The sequence below is a fragment of the Aquarana catesbeiana genome, linkage group LG07 (assembly GCF_042186555.1).
Source record: "Aquarana catesbeiana isolate 2022-GZ linkage group LG07, ASM4218655v1, whole genome shotgun sequence".
NCBI lineage: Eukaryota > Metazoa > Chordata > Amphibia > Anura > Ranidae > Aquarana > Aquarana catesbeiana.
Window position 1 is genome coordinate 315104874 of NC_133330.1, and position 21407 is coordinate 315126280.

General features: G+C 45.1%; 1 protein-coding gene across 1 annotated transcript in view; it reads right to left on the reverse strand.

Annotated features, from left to right (window-relative positions):
* Positions 1 to 218: 218 nt before the first annotated feature.
* Positions 219 to 21407, reverse strand: part of ST6GALNAC3 (ST6 N-acetylgalactosaminide alpha-2,6-sialyltransferase 3) — a 473122-nt gene continuing 451933 nt past the window's right edge. The window contains exons 4-5 of the mRNA XM_073593717.1: positions 7780 to 7887; positions 219 to 468 (exon numbers count right to left, since the gene is read on the reverse strand). Coding sequence (XP_073449818.1) covers positions 282 to 468; positions 7780 to 7887 — 295 coding nt within the window. The 3' untranslated portion in view covers positions 219 to 281. The remainder of the gene's footprint in view (positions 469 to 7779; positions 7888 to 21407) is intronic.

A 21407-nucleotide genomic window follows, 5' to 3' on the forward strand; every position in this document is an offset into this window, starting at 1 on the left:
CCAAAAGCAGAGGAAAAGTGCTCCCAAAAAAACATGGTACAGGACAAAAATTGCAAGGAACACATCCCTATAATAAGCCATGTGATTCCATCGCTTGCCCTGTCTGCTGGAAGCTATGCTCCTAATGACTTGCCAGAAAATGAGGATATCACTTTAAACCGAAATCTTGCTGCATAAAGTGCTTTCCGCATACAGTAATAGTTTCCCTAGGAATTGTGTTCGGTATTATTATGGTTTTGAGGCTCTGAAAGTTACATCGTCATTTTCTAAATCATTTTTTTTCAAGGGAATGTCCAGTCCGGATGGGAGAATGTTATATTATGCAGCTTCGACCACTTGGCAAAGACACGTTTTTCCGTGATGAACCGGTGACCGCCGTATGGAGCGTTCTCATGCAGGATATACTCGTCACATTCGTACCTTCCTGGTTCATAATAGTGATAGGGAACCTTCCGGAAGCCATTTGATCTGAAAAGGAAACAAGTTTGTTTAATTACATTTCTTTAAAGCAACACAGACTTCAGTTTTTGTTTTTTATTGTTTAAAGCAGAATTAAACTTTCTCAATTAACATTGACTATTTTTGATCCTTATGCTACTAGAATTAGTGAATAGATAAGAAGATACAGTGCCTTTAAAACATATTCATACCCCTTGACATTTTCCACAAATGTATTTTATTGGGATTTTATGTGATAGACCAACACAAAGCAGCACATAATTGTGAAGTGAAAGGAAAATGATAAATGATTTTCGCTGAAGAAAATAATCCCCACAACATGATGCTGCCACCACCATGTTTCACAGTGGGTATGGTGTGTTCAGGGTGATGTGCAGTATTAGTTTTCCGCCACACATAGTGTTTTACTTTTAGGCCAAAAAGTTCAATTTTGGTCTCATCTGACCAGAGCTCCTTCTTCCACGTGTTTGCTGTGTCCCCCACATGGCTTCTCACAAACTACAAACGGGACTTTGTATGGCTTTCTTTCAACAATGGCTTTCTTCTTGTCACTCTTTCATAAAGGCCAGATTTGTGGAGAGCACGACTAATAGTTGTCCTGTGGACAGATTCTCCCACCTGAGCTGTGGATCTCTGCAACTTCTCCAGAGTTACCATGGGCCTCTTGGCTGCTTCTCTGATTAATGCTCTCTTTGCCCGGCCTGTCAGTTTAGGTGGATGGCCGTGTGTTGGTAGGTTTGCAGTTGTGCCATACTCTTTCCATTTTCGGATGATGGATTGAACAGTGCTCCGTGAGATGTTCAAAGCTTGGTATATTTTTTCTATAACCTAACCCTGCTTTAAACTTCTCCACAACTTTATCCCTGACAAGTCTGGTGTGTTCCTTGGCCTTCATGATGCTGTTTGTCCACTAAGGTCCTCTAACAAACCTCTGAGGGCTTCACAGAACAGCTGTATTTATACTGAGATTAAATTACACACAGGTGTACTAATTAGGTGACTTCTGAAGGCAATTGGTTCCACTAGATTTTAGTTAGGGGTATCAGAGTAAAGTGGGCTGAATACAAATGCACACCACACTTTTTCAGATATTTATTTGTATAAAAAAATTGAAAACCATTTAACATTTTCCTTCCACTTCACAATTATGTGTCACTTTGTGTTGGTCTATCACATAAAATCCCAATAAAATACATATAGGTATTTGGTTGTAACATGACAAAATGTGAAAAATTTCAAGGGGTATGAATACTTGTTCAAGGCACTGTATATATATATTTTTTTGTTGTACTAAAATCAATATTTATTAAAAAGAGAAAGGGTACAAATATGTTGTTTTAAACTTGTTTAGTTTTTTGCATTTCTTCAGTTGCTTCCTGGTTTCTGGCCTAGGCCAAAATGACGTCATAAATCCCAGGAGTTTTCATGGCATTTTTTTTTCTTTCATCTGGAGGAGGGGGAGGGGCTTTCTCAGCTAAGCGCACCCTCCTGCCTGCATGCCTGAGCTTAGGGCAGATGGATTCCAAGTAGTAAATGCTACATTAATCATCTGCCCTTACTCAAGATGGCCACAGATATGCTAGGGGGGGGGGGGAATTCAATGTGATTTCTCAAATTAATAAAACATGGAGACACGGATAGATGAAGGTGTTTGCTTTATATAGTAAAAATGAATTGAATAGCGTTTTCCGTTTGTTGTGCTGAGATGCACTTGAGTTCCGCTATAATTGTGTTTATAGAATGGAAACGTTTATATACTTAATTGTGATTTTTATCATCTTTTTTTACAGGTAATGAGTATAATTATCTAGTTTAATTAGAATAATCTATTTTTATAGGTAATGCGCCGTGTTCCTCTTTCTCTTCTCCCTGTCATGTTTATGGACTGTACATACCAGACCTCACCCATAATAAGGATCTTCACCAGCACTCTTTGCTGTTTATTGACAAAAAGCAGGGCTCTCCAAACTATGGCCCGAGAGCCGCATCTGGCCTGCACCCTAGGGTCAGTGGTGAATCCTCAATGTTGGCCTTGTGTGTTTTCACACAGGTCTCATGTCAGGCCAGCAGAGGTCCACTTCTACTCTACCACCCCCCACCAGTTTCGAGCGCAAGTTCCCCCTGCCAAACTGTATTTGTCCACATCATTGGTTGAGTCCCAGGAATCACAGGAGGACAGAGCTTCCAACATCCAGACCTGCACCAACCAGACTCCAACCCTGATTCATAATCCACACTCCCGTCTCCCATTTCTCCAACCTGCTGCTACAGGTGAAAGGCAAGGAAGGACTCTGTTTTAGGGGAGGACTCTGATGGGGACCCTGATTTAAGGGAAGACTCTGATGAGGACCCTGATGTAAGGGAAGCCTCTGATGGGGACCCTGATGTAAGGGAAGACTCTGATGGGGACCCTGATGTAAGGGAAGACTCTGATGGGGACCCTGATGTAAGGGAAGACTCTGATGGGGACCCTGATGTAAGGGAAGACTCTGATGGGGACCCTGATGTAAGGGAAGACTCTGATGAGGACCCTGATGTAAGGGAAGACTCTGATGGGGACCCTGATGTAAGGGAAGACTCTGATGGGGACCCTGATGTAAGGGAAGACTCTGATGAGGACCCTGATGTAAGGGAAAACTCTGATGGGGACCCTGATGTAAGGGAAGACTCTGATGAGGACCCTGATGTAAGGGAAGACTCGTATGGGGACCCTGATGTAAGGGAAGACTCTGATGAGGACCTTGATGTAAGGGAAGACTCTGATGAGGACCCTGATATAAGGGAAGACTCTGATGGGACCCTGATGTAAGGGAAGACTCTGATGAGGACCCTGATGTAAGGGAAGACTCTAATGAGGACCCTGATATAAGGGCAGTCTCTGATGAGGACCCTGATGTAAGGGAAGACTCTGATGGGACCCTGATGTAAGGGAAGACTCTGATGAGGACCCTGATGTAACAGAAGACTCTGATGGGGACCCTGATGTAAGGGAAGACTCTAATGAGGACCCTGATATAAGGGCAGTCTCTGATGAGGACCCTGATGTAAGGGAAGACTCTTATGGGGACCCTGATGTAAGGGAAGACTCTGATGGGGACCCTGATTTAAGGGAAGACTCTGATGAGGACCCTGATGTAAGGGAAGACTCTGATGGGGACCCTGATGTAAGGGAAGACTCTGATGAGGACCTTGATGTAAGGGAAGACTCTGATGGGGACCCTGATGTAAGGGAAGACTCTGATGGGGACCCTGATGTAAGGGAAGACTCTGATGGGGACCCTGATGTAAGGGAAGACTCTGATGAGGACCCTAATATAAGGGAAAACTCTGATGGGGACCCTGATGTAAGGGAAGACTCTGATGAGGACCCTGATGTAAGGGAAGACTCGTATGGGGACCCTGATGTAACAGAAGACTCTGATGGGGACCCTGATGTAAGGGAAGACTCTGATGAGGACCCTGATATAAGGGCAGTCTCTGATGAGGACCCTGATGTAAGGGAAGACTCTGATGAGGATCCTGATGTAAGGGAAGACTCTTATGGGGACCCTGATGTAAGGGAAGACTCTGATAAGGACCCTGATGTAAGGGAAGACTCTGATGGGGACCCTGATTTAAGGGAAGACTCTGATGAGGACCCTGATGTAAGGGAAGACTCTGATGGGGACCCTGATGTAAGGGAAGACTCTGATGAGGACCCTGATGTAAGGGAAGACTCTGATGGGGACCCTGATGTAAGGGAAGACTCTGATGGGGACCCTGATGTAAGGGAAGACTCTGATGAGGACCCTGATGTAAGGGAAAACTCTGATGGGGACCCTGATGTAAGGGAAGACTCTGATGGGGACCCTGATGTAAGGGAAGACTCTGATGAGGACCCTGATGTAAGGGAAGACTCGTATGGGGACCCTGATGTAAGGGAAGACTCTGATGAGGACCTTGATGTAAGGGAAGACTCTGATGGGGACCCTGATGTAAGGGAAGACTCTGATGGGGACCCTGATGTAAGGGAAGACTCTGATGGGACCCTGATGTAAGGGAAGACTCTGATGAGGACCCTGATGTAAGGGAAGACTCTGATGAGGACCCTGATATAAGGGCAGTCTCTGATGAGGACCCTGATGTAAGGGAAGACTCTGATGAGGATCCTGATGTAAGGGAAGACTCTTATGGGGACCCTGATGTAAGGGAAGACTCTGATAAGGACCCTTATGTAATGGAAGACTCTGATGGGGACCCTGATTTAAGGGAAGACTCTGATGAGGACCCTGATGTAAGGGAAGACTCTGATGAGGACCCTGATGTAAGGGAAGACTCTGATGGGGACCCTGATGTAAGGGAAGACTCTGATGGGGACCCTGATGTAAGGGAAGACTCTGATGAGGACCCTGATGTAAGGGAAAACTCTGATGGGGACCCTGATGTAAGGGAAGACTCTGATGGGGACCCTGATGTAAGGGAAGACTCTGATGAGGACCCTGATGTAAGGGAAGACTCGTATGGGGACCCTGATGTAAGGGAAGACTCTGATGAGGACCCTGATGTAAGGGAAGACTCTGATGGGGACCCTGATGTAAGGGAAGACTCTGATGAGGACCCTGATGTAAGGGAAGACTCTGATGGGGACCCTGATGTAAGGGAAGACTCTGATGGGGACCCTGATGTAAGGGAAGACTCTGATGGGGACCCTGATGTAAGGGAAGACTCTGATGGGACCCTGATGTAAGGGAAGACTCTGATGAGGACCCTGATGTAACAGAAGACTCTGATGGGGACCCTGATGTAAGGGAAGACTCTGATGAGGACCCTGATATAAGGGCAGTCTCTGATGAGGACCCTGATGTAAGGGAAGACTCTGATGGGGATCCTGATGTAAGGGAAGACTCTTATGGGGACCCTGATGTAAGGGAAGACTCTGATAAGGACCCTTATGTAAGGGAAGACTCTGATGGGGACCCTGATGTAAGGGCAGACTCTGATGAGGACCCTGATGTAATGGAAGACTCTGATGAGGATCCTGATGTAAGGGAAGACTCTGATGGGGACCCTGATGTAAGGGAAGACTCTGATGGGGACCCTGATGTAAGGGAAGACTTTGATGGGGACCCTGATGTAAGGGAAGACTCTGATGTGGATCCTGATGTAAGGGAAGACTCTGATGGGGACCCTGATGTAAGGGAAGACTCTGATAAGGACCCTGATGTAAGGGAAGACTCTGATGTGGATCCTGATGTAAGGGAAGACTCTGATGGGGACCCTGATGTAAGGGAAGACTTTGATGGGGACCCTGATGTAAGGGAAGACTCTGATAAGGACCCTGATGTAAGGGAAGACTCTGATAGGGACCCTGATGTAAGGGAAGACTCTGATAAGGACCCTGATGTAAGGGAAGACTCTGATGGGGACCCTGATGTAAAGGAAGACTCTGATAAGGACCCTGATGTAAGGGAAGACTCTGATAAGGACCCTGATGTAAGGGAAGACTCTGATAAGGACCCTGATGTAAGGGAAGACTCTGATGGGGACCCTGATGTAAGGGAATACTCTGATAAGGACCCTGATATAAGAGGGAACTCTGGTGGGGACCATGATGTAAGGGGGGAATGATGTAAAAGGGGACTTATGAGGAAGGTTCAGACAATTTGGTAGGAAACTAAGACGGCCAATACTCATTTTTGTGTTCATAGTTGTATAACTGGACTGGCAAGAAGGAAAAGGTGCACGATTATGAGCAGGAATGTGCCACGGCGCACACATGCACGCGTGGGCGCACCCACATAATTTGGTGCCTGACGGCCTATTTAAACCAGATTTCTGCCTAGTATCATTGCTGGATCTGTATCCCAACTGTGTCCCATTGGGGAGGTGTCCCTTTCCTTAACCACTTCAGCCCCGGAAGGATTTACCCCCTTCCTGACCAGAGCACTTTTTGCGATTCGGCACTGCGTCACTTTAACTGACAATTACGCGGTCGTGTGACGTGGCTCCTAAACAAAATTGACGTCCTTTTTTTCCCACAAATAGAGCTTTCTTTTGGTGGTATTTGATGACCTCTGTGGTTTTCATTTGCGCTCTAAACAAAAAAAGAGCGACAATTTTGAAAAAAAAAGCCATATTTTTTACTTTTTGCAATAATAAATATCCCCCAAAAATATATAAAAAAACAAACTTCTTCCACAGTTTAGGCCGATATGTATTCTTCTACATATTTTTGGTAAAAAAAAAAAAAATCACAATAAGCGTTTTACTGATTGGTTTGCACAAAAAATATTGCGTTTACAAAATAGGGGATAGATTCATGGCATTTTTTAAATAATTTTTTTTATTAGTAATGGCGGCGATCTGCAATTTTTATCATGACTGCGACCTTGCAGCGGACAGATTGGACACTTTTGACACTATTTTGGGACCATTGGTACTTATACAGCGATCAGTGCTATAAAAATGCACTGATTACTGTGTAAATGTCACTGGCAGGGAAGGGGTTAAACACTAGGGGGCGATCAAGTGGTTAACTGTGTTCCCTTAGCATGGGAGCAGTAGATCCCTGTCATGTTGCTAGGCAGAACAGGGAAATGCCTTGTTTACATAGGCCACTCCCCGTTCTGCCTCTCCGTGCCACGATCGCGGGCCACCAGCAGACATCGAGTCTGCGGGACCCGGAGGCACGCTCCCGCAGCGTCTGCGCGCCCGCTAGCCGCGGATGACACAGCGGCGTACGGGTACATTGTTTTGTGCACCCATGCCACTTTGCCGACGTATATCGGCGTGAGCCGGTGGGCAAGTGGTTAACCAAATCCTCCTCTTGAAGCAGCGGTGGTGGGCTCTATAGAAAAAAAAAAGGTAGTGCAGAAATCATTTGATCATGTGGTCTTCAGCCAATAAAACTCCAGCCAATACGAACTGATCCTACCATTTCAAAACAGATTATTTGACCAAATTTGACCTTATTGCTGGGCGACTACCCTGTTTCCCCGAAAATAAGACCCACCGTGATTGTCAGTGATGGCTGCAATATAAACCCTACCCCCCAAATAAGCCCTAGTTAAAGTCCTTGTAGGTCTTATTTTCAGGGTAGGGATTATTTTCGGGGAAACAGGGTAGGGCTTATTTGGGGGGGTAGGGCTTATATTGCAGCCATCACCGACAATCATGCTAGGTCTTATTTTTGAGGAAACGGTATGACCAGAGAGTGAGTGCAATAACATTTTCTCCAGTAAAGGTAAGTACTTCTGTAAATCTTTGAATAGAGCTTCTCTTCTCTGTAAAGTACAGGCTATAATTGGCATAACATTTTTATAGTTCTCTTGGGATTCTTACGTGCAATATGTGTCATTAATCATTCCATAAACGTGGATTCCTTCACATGCATCCATGGCGAGGATCATAGTGAACCAGCCAGTACTGAGGTACGATCCAGACTGAACTCTGGAAGGCAAAGAAAGTACATTAGAAGCAGGATATGTGCAATGTATTTAATAATTAGAAAGTATCCATCAAGAGGCCATTCAATTTCTCAGGTTGTCACAATGCAAAATGTAAATGAGAGAATAAAGAGAGAGAGGATAATTAAGCAAGTGTGATTATCATACACCTAGCCACTTATTATTTATGTATAATAGGCATTCATATGTGCACAACGCTTTACATATTAATTCAGAAATTTATACATTTATAGTTCATGCAATATAGAACGATTATGTGACTAATTCTATTTATTATGTATTATAATCATTTCTATAGCACTGGCAATTTGCGCAGTGCTTCACATTTTAATTCAGGTATTCATAAATGTATAGTTCCTGCAATATGGAGCAATTTAATGTTTTTTTTTTCCTATGAATTTTAAATGTTGTTAATGAATTTGCATTGTTGTTTAGGATAATTGGCTAATAAAGTTTGCCTTTATTTTATTTTAGGTTATTTTGCATATTGTGGTATACAGGGCTTTTTTCCTCAGAGAATGGGTGCAGGTACTCCTTCCTTCTGAATCACCCCTTTTCTCCACCCTCTACCCACCTCCGAGCACCGTCTCTTGGTTCCACCCTCTACCCACTTCCGAGCACCATCACTTGGTTCCATCCCCTACCCACCTCCGAGCACCATTCCTTGGTTCCAACCTCTACCCACCTCTGAGCATCGTCTCTTGGTTCCACCCTCTACCCACCTCCGAGCACCATCCCTTAGTTCCACCCCCTACCAACCTCTGAGCACCGTCCCTTGTTTCCACCCTCTACCCACCTCCAAGCACCATCCCTTGGTTCCCCCCTATACCCACCTCTGAGCACCGTCCCTTGGTTCCACCCTCTACCCATCTCCAAGCACCATCCCTTGGTTCCACCCTCTATCCACCTCCGAGCACCTTGGTTGCACCCATTACCCACCTCTGAGCACCGTCCCTTGGTTCCACCCTCTACCCACCTCTGAGCACCATCCCTTGGTTCCACCCTCTACCCACCTCTGAGCACCATCCCTTGGTTCCACCCTCTACCCACCTCCGAGCACCATCCCTTGGTTCCACCCTCTACCCACCTCCAAGCACCATCCCTTGGTTCCACCCTCTACCCACCTCCGAGCACCTTGGTTGCACCCTTTACCCACCTCCCAGTATCACCCCTTTTAGAAAATACAGAACCAAGTATCATTTTGTGGTGCTACATAATTTTTTATGGAATTTGTCAATGATAACAAGGAAAGCAGTAAAATAGATTCTCTGCAGCCAGCAGCAATAGACCCCCTCAACAACAATAGATCTCCATCAGCAACAATATATCACCTCAGCAACAATAGACCTCACGCCAAAAGCAATACCTCCCCCAAGCAAAATAGATCCACCCCAGCAACAATAGATCTTCCAGCAGCCAGCATCAATAGGCTCCTCCCTCAATTGTAGATCCCACACCAGCAACAAAACTCCGCAAGCTATCCCCTCTTCGGTCTATCATGAATACTGCTGCCAGACTCATCCACCTTACCAACCGTTTTTTAGACCCTCCAGCACACCCCAGCACCCCTTGCCATTACATACATTCAGTGCCAGAAGTGCCAGAACTGCGTTCCCGCTTTAAAAAAGCCCTGGCGGTATACTTTATTTGGGAGTAGCACCCAAAGTTCTTTCCGTGTTAATTCATTTTTTGGAGACAGGGTTAATATCTCTGACATTATGGTCTGCTCTAGTGGGGGCCCGTCCATAAGAGGCGTCGCCCCTCCTAATCCAATCCAGATCCTAATCTACATGCAGGGCCCGGATTCCAAGGGTTTTTTGTTTTTTTTTAGAAGCACCTGATTAGAGCCAGAGCGGGTCCTGAGACCTGATTGGCCAAGAGGAGAAACAGAAGTAGAAGATGCAGGGGAAGCCGTCATGAAGCCGAGGAGGATGAGACTCAGTGTGAAGCCGATGAGGAGGAAGTGCTGCCCGTGACCTAGATGGGGTAAGTGCAGGGCTGGTGGGCTGAAGACCCAGGGAACGGAGCACCAGCCACCACAGGTCTGCCCTGTATGTTAGTCTCTTGAGCTTATCTATGTGGAGGATATACAATTTACATAATTTACTGTGAGTGAGGACACAAGCGGTAAAAAGCAGGGAAGAGCACGTCCGCCCTGGACCTCCTGACCTCATGGGCCCATGGACAGGTGCTCCTATGCCATACTCTGTAGCTTCAGATAGAAGTTCCATTCTTCCAGGTTCCAAGTTTCTTTAGCAGACACCACAAATACATTTTGTACCTTCCTGTAACTGCAGCGAAGGGATGTTTTTCATTCCGCAGTTTAAAAGTATTGCTTCAATCTCCAAGTTGACTGCCGGCTGACACCCAATCTAGCACCGGAGGCTGCAGATCAGCAGGTAAGTGCAGAAATTCTATTAGTTTGGCGACCCAGGGTTTACAACATTCATTTTAAATGGAATCAAAATCCTACACATGAATAGGTAGGCAGAAAAAATGTCCCCCAAACTGTCCTAGTACCAATTACCGCAACAGTAGAGACAGAAAAAGTTTCCGCAAACTTGGCAGGGGGTTGGCGCCAATGCACTTACAGATCCAGGCTCTGGAAATTGTCAGCCATAAATTATAACCGGGATATTGGGATCCGTGTCAGCGGAGGAGACATACGGCGCAGGCAGAAGCAATGTCTCCGAGACTGAACCCACACAGCTAGCAGGGAAATGAGGTTCTGCAAGGTTAATGACTTGTTTTAGAGACAGGATTGCCGAATACACAAGGAGGGAGATAGCACAACAACGGATGTTTTCACTTGGAAGAGCTCAGAGAATGAGATTAGCATAGCGATAAAGAAAAATCCTGCTGTTGGTTTCTTTAGAAGTTTTTTTTTTTTTTTTTAATTTGTTATACATTGATGTTAAAGGGGTTGTTTCACAGTTCAAGAAAGTGTAGATGTTTTATATGTAAGCACATACAAAAATAATATTAATATATACAGTATGGTACAACTTTAACCACTTGCTCAACCTTTTGAAGAACGAAGGCCACTTAAGTAATTTGGTAACCAGTCGCGGGCACAATGAAATAAATGAAATAATGTTTTTTTGGTTTTTTTTTAATAGCATAATGAACATTTTCCTCCTGCAGCCTCTGAATGCCGACTGGAGGGAGAAGAGGAGAAGCTGTTTTTTAACTGTTTCAGGAGGAAAATGTAGGGGATTGGTTTCTGTATTAGCTGCCCCTCCTGTCCGGAATGTGACAGGGAAGCCACACAGGCCCCCTTGAGCATGGGGCGGGGTCACCACTGCAAATCCTAACGCTACAGCAGCGGTTGGGGGGTGTAGTAAAAACACGTCTCAACTGTGGGATTTTACCGTCCCCAAACTGCAAATGTAAAGGAGCCCTTACTGTCCTGAGCCTCCTATAAGGCTGCTTTTACACTGATGTGCTGCAGTTTATCTGTACTTTCCTCTGGGTTAGCTGTGCTTTGCCATAGACTTTTATTACATCGTGTGGGTGTGGTACACTTTCTGATTCCTGCATTCAGGAGTTTTGGTGCGCTTTTAGAAAGCACGCAAAATCGCAGGATGTAATAGACGTATGCTTCCCTGGTTTGAGGTCAAGGGCCACATCAGAGGGCTCCGAGGGCCACATGTGACTCGGGGGCCACAGGTTGAGCACCCTTGGCCTAGAATATAGAGCCACAAAGACACACAGCTGTTTCCAACTTTTAAACATAGGTACGTTGTGGAGGTAAAGGCTTCTATGGGCTGCACTATGGCTGTAACAACAGAAAATAACAATGCTTTGCACATTTTTTTCTTTATTGACTGCAGTGCTCAGTCCTCTCCTTGGAACACTCCAGCTGCAAATAGAGAACTGTGCACTAAGCTTGGCCCTTACATCCTGGCTGGGTTTTCTTTTGCCAGGGTCAAAGATGTCAACCTGGCTGGAAAACAGGCTGAAAAGGACTGTGTGCAACAAGATAGGTGAGTCTTCCACTAGAAAGTAATGTCTGAGAACTGGTATGTAGTTTGTTTTCCTTTAGAAGGGTATGGATTAGGCAGGGGCTTAACTAGTGACAATGGGGCCCCTTGGCAAAATTTTAATAATGCCCCCCCCCACCTCTCTACTGTTATTAACCTTACCAAAAAGTAACTTCTGTCTAAAACAATGAAAGGTGGCAGAAAAGCCGTCAGCAGGCCAGCAGAGTCAGACCATTACTTTCGGAGCATGAATTTAGTAGAAAACACCTGTAGTAATTCCCCAAGGTGGTGAGTGGTCGGTGCACTGGCTTGTAGTGTCCTCCTTGCACTCGAGCAAACATGTAGATAAAGGAAATCCAGAGCTCGATCTTCCGCAATGAATACATTTATTAATCCAGGTGTGGTACAAAATAATACAGGGCTGACGGGTTTCGCCATGTAGCCTTAGTCATAGCCATGGTTACGACTAAGGCTACATGCCGAAACGCGTAAGCCCTGGTATTATTTTGTACCACACCTGGATTAATAAATGTATTCATTGCGGAAGATTGAGCTGCCGGCTTTCCTTTATTTACATTCCTTTGGAGCAGTATTGTGGATAATTGTTAGTAAACTTGCACACTGTTACAATATAACTTTAATACAAACTTTAAAGGGGTTGAAAACCCTCAGGGTTTTTCACCTTAATGCATTCTATGCTCCAGACGCTCTCTCTGGTCCTCATTAGATAGATGGATAGCAGCAGGAGCTATTGGCTCCCGCTGCTGTCAATCAAATCCAGTGACTCGGGAGCCGGGGGCAGGGCTGATTCCTGCTGTCTGTGTCAATAAATGCAGCCCCCTTTGGAAGGCGGCTCTCCAAGGGGGCACTCGAGAAGAGGAGGAGCCAGGAGCTAAGCGGGGGGACCCCAGAAAAGGAGGATCGGGGCCACTCTGTGCAAAACCCTTGCACAGAGGAGGTAAGTATAACATATTTGTTATTTAAAAAAAAAAAAACCTTTACAATCACTTTAAGTTCCTTTTTTTTTTTTTGCAGAATTACACATACAGGGGGGAAAATAATTATTTGATCCCCTGCAGATTTTGTAAGTTTGCCCACTTACAAAGAAATGAAGGGTCTATAATTTTTATCATAGGTGTATTTTAAATGATAGAGACAGAATATCAACCAAAATACCTGAAAAAAAAAAACACAATACAAATGTTATAAATTAAGTTGCAGTTTGGTGAGTAAAATAAGTATTTGATCCCCTACCAACCAACAATAATTTTGGCTTCCACAGAATGGCTACTGTATGTGCTCATGTGGTACACAGATTAGTCCTGTCAATTTAAGAAGGTGCTCCTAACAACAACTCGTTATGTGTATAAAAGACACCTGTCCATAGAATCTCTTTCTTCCATTCAAACCTCACCATCATGTGCAAGACCAAAGAGCTGTCCAAGGATGTCAGGGACAAGATTGTAGACCTGCACAAGGCTGGAATGGGCTACAAGACCATCAGCAAGAAGCTTGGGGAGAAGGAGACTGGTGGAGCTATTATTTGCAAATGGAAGAAATACAAAATAACCATCAAACGCCCTCGGTCTAGAGCTCCATGCAAGATTTTGCTTCATGGGGTAAGGATGATTATGAGAAAAGTGAGGGATCAGCCCAGAATTACATGGGAGGAGCTTGTGAATGATCTCAAGGCAGTTAGGACCACAGTCACCAAACAAACCATACTATGACTATGTCCCTATGAACACCATCCCTACAGTCAAGTACGGAGGTGCAAACATGCTTTGGGGCTGTTTCTCTGCCAAAGGTACAGGCCGACTTTGTGCATTGAGGGGCCCAGGGACGGGGCCATGTATTGTAAAATCTTGGATGAGAACCTCCTTCCCTCAGCCAGAACACGGAAGATGGGTCTTGGATGGGTCTTCCAGCATGACAATGACCCGAAACATACCGCCAAGGCAACAAAGGAGTGGCTCAAGAAGAAGCACATTAAGGTCATGGAGTGGCCTAGCCAGTCTCCAGACCTTAAGCCTATAGAAAATTTATGGAGGGAGCTGAAACTTCGAGTTGCCAAGCAACAGCCACGAAACCTTAAAGATCTGTGTGCAAACCTGGTCACCAACTACAACAAACGTCTTACCTCTGTACTTGCCAACAAGGGTTTCTCCACCAAGTACTAAGTCATGTTTTACTTGGAGATCAAATACTTATTTTAACTTACTGAACTGCAACTCAATTTATAACATTTGTATTGTGTTTTTTCTGGTTTTGTGGTTGATATTCTGTCTCTAGCATTTAAAATACATCTATGATAAAAATTATAGACCCTTCATTTCTTTGTAGGGGTCAAACTTACAAAATCTGCAGGGGGTCAAATAATTATTTTCCTCATTGTAGCTCTCAGTTTAAAAATAATTGCAATTAACTTTTTAAAGCATGTATGAGATTTTAGCGGCTGGGTTTAGATAAACACTATAAAAATGTTTTATGAAAAGCCTGCTAGAGTAAGCTCTGTTCTGAGACAACTTGTCCTAATCTGACCCTGAGCGCTGTTGTTTTCATAGTTGACGGTATTAAAAACAGAACAAAAAAATGCTTCGACAAGTGTTCAAAAATCTGTCATTTTGGGGAAGCCTTGGCAGTGGGCTGATGGCTTTTTTTTTGTATGGCCATTTGTTCAGTATTTGTGCTGCGAAATTAAAGTAGTTGTAAAGGGTGAAGGTTCCATTCTATGCATAACGGTAAAAAACTTTCTGTATGCAGCTCCCCCAATCTCGATCCAGCAATATGCATGAGAGCAGCTGCTGTCCCAGCTCTCTGCCTCCTCACTGGCTTAAAGACAGCAGTGGGAGCCAAAGGCTCCTGCTGCGGTCACTCATAGCCAGTAAGGAGGTATTGGGGCGAGGCTGAGCCCTCTTCTGTGTGTCAATTTTAACATTTTAGTGATGACCCAGACTTTTCTATAGTATTTAAAGTGTATGTATAGCCAATAGCCAACATTTTGAATAGCTGATTGTGTCTTATTGTGGAGATTTGCTTTCACATACTCTTCTGGAGATACAACAGGAAGTAAAATGAAATATCTCCAAAGTAAGGGGAATTCTTTCATTAGATAGTTGTCACCAGAACAAGTGACTCCATTGGATGATTTCTCCTCACTTTTTAGGCTCTGTTCACACCTATGCAGGCGTGATAGTGTGTGCCCGTTTCCTGAGTGATTTTGCATGCAGTGTTTAGGGGAGCCCTTTCGTGTTAATGGGCTGCCCTATGCACGAAAAATGTCATAAAAGAAGTGCATGACTTTTTTTTTTTTATTGTGCTGTGCCAAAATGTATAGTGCTTTGTGTGACGAACGCGGGTGTCAGATCCCTGCCCTCCTCGCTAACTCGCGACAAAGGACCGGCCAACCTCACACCACGCTGTCACTTATGTAACAATGCCACTCTCAGCTGCGCCCAGCACAAAGATTTTCCAGCTTGCAGGACCACAATCTAGGTGCGAGCAGCCTGAGAGTGATTGTCACTGGGCTAATTACACAATTAACCCTTTAACTGCCACCACCCCTGTTTAAAAGACCGAGCCGGGGGAGACTCGTAATTTTGCAATACCAATTATAATTTTAGAATAAGCGTCTGCCACACGCACTGTCACCACAGACAGGTCTGCTCAGAGTCTTACTCTACAACAGTAGCGCCCTTCAGGAGGCAGGTTCGTTTATAGCTTGCATTAAGAGCTTTAGAGACAAGGTTAACACTTTTCAACATAAGGGTTTATTATGAAAAGGTCAAAGTTGATGCAAATAAAATATTTACAGAAAAAAGATGTTTCAAAAAGATAAAGACAATATACAGCCACAAAGCAATAAGGTAGAATTGGGAAGAGAGAATACTTGCAATTAATGTCCGAGGGTTGATCAGAGTTCAATCGATGAGCTAGGTAATTGGTTCTCGACTTGGCAGATGTTTCTTCTTGGATGGTAAAAGGAGAACTGCCCATTGTCTTGGCATCTCCTCTTTTCTGTCAAATCAAAGGGGGTGTTGACAGCGACCAGTAACCAATCATCTGATCAGCTGGTTTTAGGGGTTGGTTGCTGGGAGGTGTCTACACTCATGACCACGTCCCAGGTGACTTTGTAATACATACTCATATATCTGCATCTGTAGTGTTTACAGACTCCAAATATCCATATTCTTATTCAACTTGAGATTTCCTTCAAAACAAGTCTAAACATGCTATGTCTATAACGTATAGCCTGCTTTGGAGGAATAAGTGGTCCCAGGGGTTTCCCATATGACCTGACATAGGGGTGTCTGGACTTGAAACGTTCCATATTATCTGAGGAAGCTAAATATGTCCAGATTATGTCTGTGCTATTACTAAGTCAGAAGTTATGAAACATGCTGAAATTTCATACTTATTCTAGTGAGGTGTATTCAGAAGACTTTACGACCTAGACCTGTTATGTCTCTGAATGGGGAGGGTGACAGTTTTACGACAGGTCTGAACACTGCCCTTACAACAAATGTTTTTTACTGACTTAACTTGGTTCTGTTTTCTCTGTTGAGATAACCTTTTCTGTTGAACTTAAAAAGCTTTGAATTCCTAAGGTGGGGAAGACGGAGTTCAGAGTTCTGTGTGAGGTTACATGGTTAGCCAAACTGTCATGGCTACTTCCGCACAAGATGGCAGCTAGCTACAGCTTTTCATGTCCCGTACTTGATATCGTTACACCTCCCCCCTTAGGTGGTTGCATGGGAGGGAACTACAATTTCCCTCCTGACGCAACCGACTCCTGCGGGCTCGGCTTGTCGTGACAGCCCATCAGCATTGCCATGGGCGCTGCCTTTCTTATGCTGGATGGTGAAATCGTATTGCTGAAGAATTAGGCTCCACCGAAGTAGTTTGCCATTCTCCCCAGCAACACGATTTAGCCAGCTCAAGGGATTATGATCCGTGATCACAGTGAAGTGCCATCCATAAAGGTACGTTTGTAACTTCTGGAGAGCCCACACGATCGCAAGACACTCCTTTTCGATCGTGGCATATGCTACTTCCCTGGGAAGCAGCTTCCTGCTCAGGTAGAGGATGGGATGCTCCTCTCCGGCCTCGTCCACCTGGCTCAGGACTGCACCCAATCCAAAGGCAGAGGCATCCGTCTGCACAAGGAAACGACGGGTGAAGTCTGGAGCCTGCAGCACAGGTGCGCTGGCCAGCGCCTCCTTCAAGGCCTGAAATGCCTGCTCACATTCTGGTGTCCAAGACACCACCTTGGGCAGTTTCTTTTTGGTTAGGTCAGTCAGAGGTTTGGCCAGGCTACTATAGTTACATACAAATTTCCTATAGTAGCCAGCGGTCCCCAAGAAAGACATAACCTGCTTTTTGGTTTGAGGGGTAGGCCAGGCCAGGATGGCCTCAACCTTCCCTGTCTCGGGTTTCAGGGTACCTCCTCCTACCTGGTGTCCCAAGTACTGCACATCAGTCATGCCAATCTGACACTTACTGGGTTTTACAGTCAGATTGGCAGCCGTCAGTTGGTCCAGGACCTGTGACAGGTGCACCAGGTGTTCTTCCCAGGTAGGGCTGAACACGGCGATGTCATCCAGGTAGGCTACGGCAAAGGTTTCCAGCCCCTCCAGTAAGTCATTCATGACTCTCTGGAAGGTAGCTGGGGCATTCTTCATCCCAAACGGCATGACGGTAAACTCGAACAATCCGAATGGGGTGATGAAGGCCGACTTTTCCCGAGCCTCAGGGGCCAGAGGAATTTGCCAGTACCCCCTGCTCAGATCCATGATTGTTATATAACGGGCGGCCGCCAGCCCATCTAACAACTCATCAATCCGGGGCATGGGGTAGGCATCTGCAGTAGTGATGGCATTCAGCTTCCGGTAGTCCACACAGAACCTGGTCGTCTGGTCCTTTTTGGGAACCAAGACTACTGGGGGCGCCCAGGCACTGTGGGACTTCTGAATCACCCCCAGCTGCAGCATTTCCTCCACCTCCCTTTTCATGTCGGCCAGCACCTCCAGGGAGACGCGATAGGCCGACTGTTTAATGGGGGGATGTGCCCCGGTGTCCACCTGTTGGACAGCGAGGTGTGTCCTCCCAGGCTTTCCCGTAAACCTGCTACCATGTACTGCCAGCACTCGCTTCAGTCCAGGTACCTGGGTGGGGGTAAGATTGGAGTTTATCAGGAGTTCTGAGTTGATAGGGTTGAAATAATGACTTAGAGTTCCACTTTAATTGTTTCTGTTTTTTTCTTACCTGTGTACGTATCAATTGTTCTATTTAAATTGTTTGTGCTCCTTTCTTACCTGTGTACGTATCAATTGTTCTATCAATCTGTATCTAGATGGAATTTGGAACTGCTGAATAATCATTACATGTTCGCTGATGAGAAACTCTTTGTACCTTAACCTCATTTGGTAATGCCGATAAGATTACTGCTTTTGGAACTGCCTATAAAAGAAGTAAAGGGAGCAGTCCTTTTGGGGGGAGGCTCAGAACTGTGATACAGACATACCTGACTCCGTGTCATGTTTCTTATAGAAGCAATAATTTGGCAAAGCAATATAAACTATGAGCAACTTATTTAAAAGTTGAACCTAACATTTTGGCGCCCGAAACAGGGACTCACCGATGATACTACAAGAGGTGGACGAACGCGGCTGACGGAACAAAAAGACAGGCATTCCGGGAACCACAGATCAAAAAAAAACCTGCGCAGGTAAGAAAAAGCTTTATTTTTCTTATATTCTGTGCTCCCCTGATTTGTGCCTATCCGTTCTGTCAGTTACGGTTCTCCTGGTTTTAAAACACCAGCCTCTGTAGTGGTGAGTCTAGAATTACTGCATATTTTAGTTTATATTGCTGGAATTATTTGTTTGTTTTGTTATCTGTGTTTGTCTTGTCTGTCTTGTTGAGAAAGTGAATGAGCCTTGTCAAGGATGGTATGAGTTAGAAGGGGATTGCCGAACTAAGCAACGGAATGCGCCTTACCTCACACGATTGGGAACCTGAGGGCTTGTGAGCTTGGGGGTCTGACGCTTATGCTTAACCTCACATCTAACTCATAAACCATAGATGGGTTGAGAGTATAAGCCCTGTCTGCTCCATAAAGCAGGGATAAGAGTGTATGAGAGGGATTCCCAGATACGGGGAGGGAATAAGGTCTCAACAAAGTCCCGAGATCTAGTCGGATACCTGGCCACTTAAAGGAATGCTTGTATATGTTGTAGCCGCATTTTTGTATATGTTGTAGCCGCATTCTGGTTTGTTATTGGGCTAGCATATAAAGTAATTATTTATTTTTGGGCTAGCATATAAAGTAATTCGGTTTCAGAAATCTCATTCCGGAGAGGTTTCTAGAATTCTAGCACCCTAGGAGGAAGGCAACGAGGAACTAGTGTAACTTAGCTGGTTTGCTATTGGGCTAGCATATAAAGTAATTATTCATTCTTGTATATGTTGTAGCCGCATTATATTGTACACTAAGTGTCCCACACGCTACCTAGGCAGGACTGTTAGAATGGGCCAGAGGAACACAAAACCCCGTCAAGGAATTGTGGTGCACTATACGGTGCCACAGATAATTAAGAACATTTATGGGAAAACCGAAGCACAGGACTTAAAGGATGTCCTTCGTAAATTTAAGGTGAAAGGAGCAGCGGGCTTAGACCCGGATGTATGGAGTGAAATAAAAAGGGACAGACAAGGAGAGGTGTTAGAGAAGCAATGGATGCGTCAGGTTCAATGCTTAATTAAGGTCTCAAATAGAGCGAAAGAAGAGGGGTGGAAGTATAATCCAGATTGTGATGGTTGGGATATGAAAGATAGAAGAACAAAAATTGTCGAGGCTCCCAGCTCAGCCATCCCACCCCCATACACTGACGTAGAACGCAAACCACACAAGATATATCCGGTACTTGAGGGGAGAGGATGGGTTTGTCAGGATTGTGGAGCACAAAACCCAGAATGGGCAGTAGAATGTGTGCATTGTGGGGCACAAAAACCTCATCCAGAAACTGTAGCTCCCGTACGCACTGATACACGCATTGTTCAGGTAAACAATCCAGAATTTGGACAAGCAGCCCATCCAAATGCCCCGCCTACTGTCACTCGTAGAATGCAAATAAGGACTTGGGCACCATGGTCGGCAGACACCCTTATGGCATTAATACAGAGCGCCCCAGACCCGGTAGCAAAGCCAGCTGCTTTTTGTAGATTTGTGACACAGTTAATGAATACACATGAAGCGACCTGGCAGGATGGGGAGGATCTATGCAGACACAAAATGACTCTGACCCTGTTTAACCAGTTTATGACAGAAATAGGTCCACACAGACCTGCAGGACAAGTTGATGGGGATGGCAATTTAGAGACAGGACATGTCAGACATATAGACTCAAGGGCCCCTTTTATTGCTAGATTAGAAGCTTTTTGTCAGGCAAAACAACAGGAGAGGGGGTCCATATCACCCATGAAGCAAATGCCAGGACAGACTGTATCGGAATTTTACTTATCTATGGAAAGTATGATGGCAGATGAGGGATTGGACTTGGCCCTGCCAGTCACAATCCGAGCCTTCAATAGACAATTTATGGAGGGATTAATTCCACAGATAAGTGAGAGACTGAAAGCCTGCACACCAGAGTGGAGGGCAACTAGAGATAGAGGGACGTTGTTACAAAAAGCGCAAGGCATAGAGGCGGACTTAGCAGAAACCAAAGGGAGGAAATCTCATGCTATCAACGCACTCGGGGGTCCCCAAGAGCAAGGTAGAGGTTCCTTTCGCAAACCCCTTACCTGTCACTACTGTAACAAGATTGGTCACATCAGACGCAACTGTAAGAAAAGAATAAGGGATGAAGGAGAGGAAGGTGTTGATTCTCCAGTTAATCAGAGAAGGAACCAGCCCAGGGACAACAAAAATAGTCATATCAGGCAGCAGGGAGATGGTCCACGAGCATGACTCACCCCGGTTTTAGAAAAATCCAAAACAACAATGCTTAAGACAAATATAACGGTTGGTAATAAGAAAATCTCTTGTTTAGTCGATGCAGGAGCTTCACGCTCGTTACTTTCTGACTCTGAACTACTCCCTGGCCAAAAATCACCTGACACTTTACTAATAACTGGATATGATGGCATTTTAGCCGACGCCCCGCTTACAAAACCTCTGAAAGTTAAAGTAGGAAACCACATGTTCCTTTCACGCTTTCTGGTATCCAGAGGAGCCCCCACTAATTTGTTAGGAGCTGACATTTTGCAGAAAATAGGAGCTAACATTACCTATCACCCAGATGGCACTGTCACCTTAGCTATAGGGGATAATCAAGAACACATGGAGATGTGTAACCTAATACAATACCTAGAGGAGGAATCGGAATTGTCCGGCCCACCTCCTTCAGACTTAGATCAGATTTTGTCGTCCCTTCCAGGAGAACTATGGGAAAAACATCCAGCTGATGTTGGACTTTTGCCCATACCTCCGGTTACCCTACAGCTGATTCCAGGAGCA